Here is a 4,242-nt window from a genome sequence, read left to right as displayed (position 1 = left end):
TATGCATATGATTACTTGTTTCCATAGATAACTCGGCTAGGTTCCCGAGCTAGTTTTGTTAGTGTGGGAATTGCTAGTATTGGTTCTTTGTTTTTCCGAGATCAGGTTGAGACAAGTTGCACGGTGTTAGTAGTCTTCTTGTTTCTGGTAGCTCGGGATTATCATTGCTCGGGGTCAACAGATAGCCCGTAGGTAGCACTTAGCCCGTGGGTGGCACGTAGCCCGTGGATGGCACATAGCCCGTGGATGGCACATAGCCTGTGGATAAATTACCGAGTAGATTGCTCGGGTTTTGAAAGAAAGCCATGAATTCTTTTTAAATCTTTTTTATTCATTGAGGGGAAAAACTTATGTTTGAGTTTTACAAAAGCCTAACTCAAACATAAGTGAAAAAACCCCTAGGTACCTCAAAAGAAAAACAAGTGACTACTGATAGTATTTCCGAAGAACCTGGGAGTTCCAAGTTCTCGGGAGCACTCTGCCTGACATGTGTGCTATCTTGTAAGCCCCTGCTCGACCGACCTCAGTGATCCGATATGGGCCTTCCCAGTTAGGTTCAAGCTTTCCCACCCCATCATTTCCCTTGGCAATATCTGCCCGTCTCAGGACCAGATCACCAACTTGGAAACTCAGGGGTTTAACTCTCTTGTTATGATACTTAGCCATTCTTTTCTTGTATGCTTCGATTCTCAGTGCTGCCTGTTCTCGCCGTTCTTCTAACAGGTCTAACCATAGCTTCTGCTCTTCCTCATTCTTGGCCTCATCAAAGAACTGGACTCTCAAGGTCGGCATCTCGATTTCCACTGGTATCATTGCTTCACACCCATATGTCAGAGAAAACATATGGAGTAGTGCGGTAAGCCCAGATAACCTTAGGTAGCTCTTCCAGCCATTGTTTATCATACTGCCCCAGCCTGGCCTTAAGCCCTTTCAGAATTGTCCGGTTGGTCACCTCGGTTATCCCATTACTCTGCGGATGAACTACTGAAGTAAAGCGCAGGTCGATGTGCAAATCGTTGCAAAATTCTTTAAAGGCTCGGCAATTGAACTGCTTCCCATTGTCGGTTATCAATGCTCTGGGTATCCCAAATCGGCACACAATTTGCCTCCAGAAGAAATCCCGGATTCGAGCTTCTGTGATAGTGCTTACTGCTTCTACCTCGATCCACTTTGTAAAGTGATCTACTGCCACTATCAAGAACTTTTTCTGCCCCGTGGTTGCTGTGAATGGTCCTAGAATGTCAATCCCCCATGTTGCAAAAGGCCAAGAACTGGTGATAGGACACTGCTCTATAGTTGAAGCATGTCGGATATTCTGGTGCCTCTGACAGTTCTCACACTTCTTTACTATCTCTTCAGCCTGCATGACCATCAGGGGCCAGTAATACCCCTGCAGAACTGCTTTCTTTGCTACCATGCGAGGAGCTATGTGTGCCCCACAAATACCTTCGTGTAGTTCTCTCAAAACATACTCGCCCTCTTCTGTCGTTAGGCATCTTGACCAAGGATGGGTGAATGACTTCCTGTACAAGACTCCGTCGAGAAAAGCGTAGTAAGGGGCTTGTCGCAGGATTTTGTATGCTTTATCTCTGTCTTCTGGCAGAGTTCCGTCCATCAGATAATGGGCTATGCCTTGCATCCAATTCTCCAAAGGCTAGGTCAGAAAGATGGTTTCATGGTTGTCGATGCTGGAATGCTTTTGAACCGAGAAATAGACCCCGGGTATCTTTTCATCCACTGTTGCTGCCTTGGCCAGTACATCGGCTTCTTGGTTTTCCAAGCGGGGAACTTGCTCTATCACCCATTTCCCCCCGAGCTCCTGAATCTTGTTTAAGAAGAACTTGACTCTGTCAACGTATCTTCGCATCTCTGGATCCCGAGCTTCAAAAGTACCCAGAATTTGACAAACGACCAATTGAGAATCGCTCCTTATCGTTACATGCTCGGATTTGACCACATTACCATTCTCAATCCAATCAGCAGAGCCTCATATTCCGCGGCGTTGTTGGACGCCGGGAAATCGAATTTTACCGAGCTCCGGAGTGTAACTCCGTGAGGCCCTCTTAGGACCATGCCTACTCCAAATCCTTCCAGATTCGATGCTCCATCGACTTCTAGGACCCAATTTAGAAGTTGTTCATCAGCTTCCTCAGGTTGATCACTGGCCGTGGTCTCGGCTATAAAATCAGCCAATACCTGTGCTTTCAGAGCAGGTATCGGTTCATACCGGATGTCGTATCCTCCTAACTGGACCGACCAGCTGACAAGTCCTCACATTTCTGGCCTTTGCAACGCCTTCCTCAGAGGTTGGTTTGTCCGTACTACTATGATGTGAGCTTCAAAATATCTCCTTAGCTTTTCTGCTGCCACTTTCAGTGCCAAAACAAATTTTTCAATCTTTGGGTATCTGACCTCCGGGCCTTTCAGGACTCTGCTGAGATAGTAAACTGGGGTTTGCAGACCTTTATCTTCCTTGACCAGGACTTCCGCTGCCGTCTCATCATTCACCGAGAGATATAAGTACAAGATTTCTCCTAGCTCGGGTCTACCTAGCACCGGGGGTGTGCTGAGGTAAACCTTCAGCTCTTCGAAAGCTGCGTTGCACTCCTCTTACCACTTGAAATTCTTTGGATTTTTCAGGATTTTGAAAAATGGCAAACATCGCTTGGCCGAACAACTCATGAACCTTCCCAGTGCCGTGACTCTTCCATTCAAATTTTGTACTTCTTTTACCGACTTAGGGGCTTTCATGTTCATTACTGCCTCGATTTTTTTCGGGTTTGCCTCGATACCTTTCTCTGAGATGAGGTGCCCAAGAAACTTCCCAGACCGTACTGCGAAAACACACTTCTCCGGGTTCAGCTTAAGGTTGAACCTCTTCAGCTTTTCAAAGGTTTCTCCCCTGCGTGATCCTCGATCCCTCTGGATTTCACGACTATGTCATCTACATAAACCTCGACGTTCTTGCCCAGTTGATCTTTGAAAACGTGATTCATGAGTCTTTGATAGGTTGCCCCGGCATTTTTCAAACCAAAAGGCATCTTCTTGTAGCAATATGTCCCCAGATCTGTGGTGAACGCTGTCTTTTCCTCATCATCCTTGTTCATCAGGATTTGGTGGTATCCCTGAGAAGCATCTAAGAATGCATAGACTACGAAACCACACGTTGCATCTACCAGTTGGTCGATGTTTGGCAGAGGGAAACTGTCTTTCGGGCAGGCATTGTTTAGATCAGTGAAATCTATACAAAGCCTCCATCTGCCATTAGATTTCTTGATTAAAACCACATTGGCCAGCCACTCCGGGTAATCCACTTTCCTGATGAACCCGGCTTTCAAAAGCTTCTCCACTTCATCTCGGATAGCAATCTGTTTCTCTAAAGAGAAAGTTCTTTTCTTTTGCTTGACAGGCTTGCACTTAACATCCACGTTTAACTTGTGCGAGATTATCCTCGGGTCTACCCCCCCCCCCCCCCGATATCCTCTGGCTTGTTGGTAAACTCTTACACGTACTGTTTTATCCGAGCTATGATAGCTTCTCGGTGATCAGTTGGCCAATCTACTCTCAGCTTCACACATATCTCGGAGCCCTCTGTTAGTTCAATTTTTTCTAAGTTTTCCCGGGGTTTCTGAGCCTTTTTCTCTCTGAGGAGCAGCTCCGGTGTATCGATGTTCATCGTTTCCACCGTGCTGCCCATCGTTGCCATGTAACATTGCCGAGATAGGGTTTGATTTCCCCTAATAGTTATGACCTCGTTTTCTACTGGGATTTTCATCATTAAGTAACGAATACTAGTCACTGCACCTGTGCTATACAACATAGGTCTACCAAGAATACCATTGTACGCTAAAGGCATGTCAACTATCATAAAAAGTGAACGTACCTTCCGTGTTGGTTCCGCCAGGATACCCTCTGTTCTGTCCTCCTGAGGTATTTCGACTCCGAGTTCCAAGTCCAGCTCGACCATGCCTACTGGGCAGACTGGAGCTCCACTCAGTCCCAGGAGAGGGATGTTCACTGGTTTAAGATCAGTTTTGGATCCTCCCAGCGTCAAGAATACTGACAAAGTTAATAAGTTAACTGAGCTACCATCATCTACCAGCAGTCGTTTTACCCATTTCGATATGACAATAGCTGATACGATCAAAGCGTCTTCGTGGGAAATTCCACTCCTTTCGCGTCCTCTGGCCCGAAAACGATGCTAGGCCATGGCGATCCTGTAGACATTGACATGACCACCCT

General features: G+C 46.4%; 1 protein-coding gene across 1 annotated transcript; it reads right to left on the bottom strand.

Annotated features, from left to right (window-relative positions):
* Positions 1-817: 817 nt before the first annotated feature.
* LOC130015692 (uncharacterized) lies at positions 818-3,775 on the bottom strand. Its single transcript, XM_056106341.1, has 7 exons — positions 3,507-3,775; positions 3,032-3,390; positions 2,687-2,834; positions 2,323-2,566; positions 1,963-2,196; positions 1,718-1,819; positions 818-1,654 (listed from the first exon to the last, which is right to left on the bottom strand). The coding sequence occupies exons 1-7, from the start codon at positions 3,773-3,775 to the stop codon at positions 818-820; spliced, it is 2,193 nt and encodes a 730-aa protein (XP_055962316.1).
* Between the last annotated feature and the right edge of the window lie 467 nt (positions 3,776-4,242).

The sequence above is a fragment of the Mercurialis annua genome, linkage group LG6 (genome assembly GCF_937616625.2).
Source record: "Mercurialis annua linkage group LG6, ddMerAnnu1.2, whole genome shotgun sequence".
Classification (NCBI taxonomy): domain Eukaryota; kingdom Viridiplantae; phylum Streptophyta; class Magnoliopsida; order Malpighiales; family Euphorbiaceae; genus Mercurialis; species Mercurialis annua.
The sequence above is the reverse complement of the archived record's forward strand: the minus strand, read 5'-3'. Positions and strand labels throughout refer to the sequence as shown.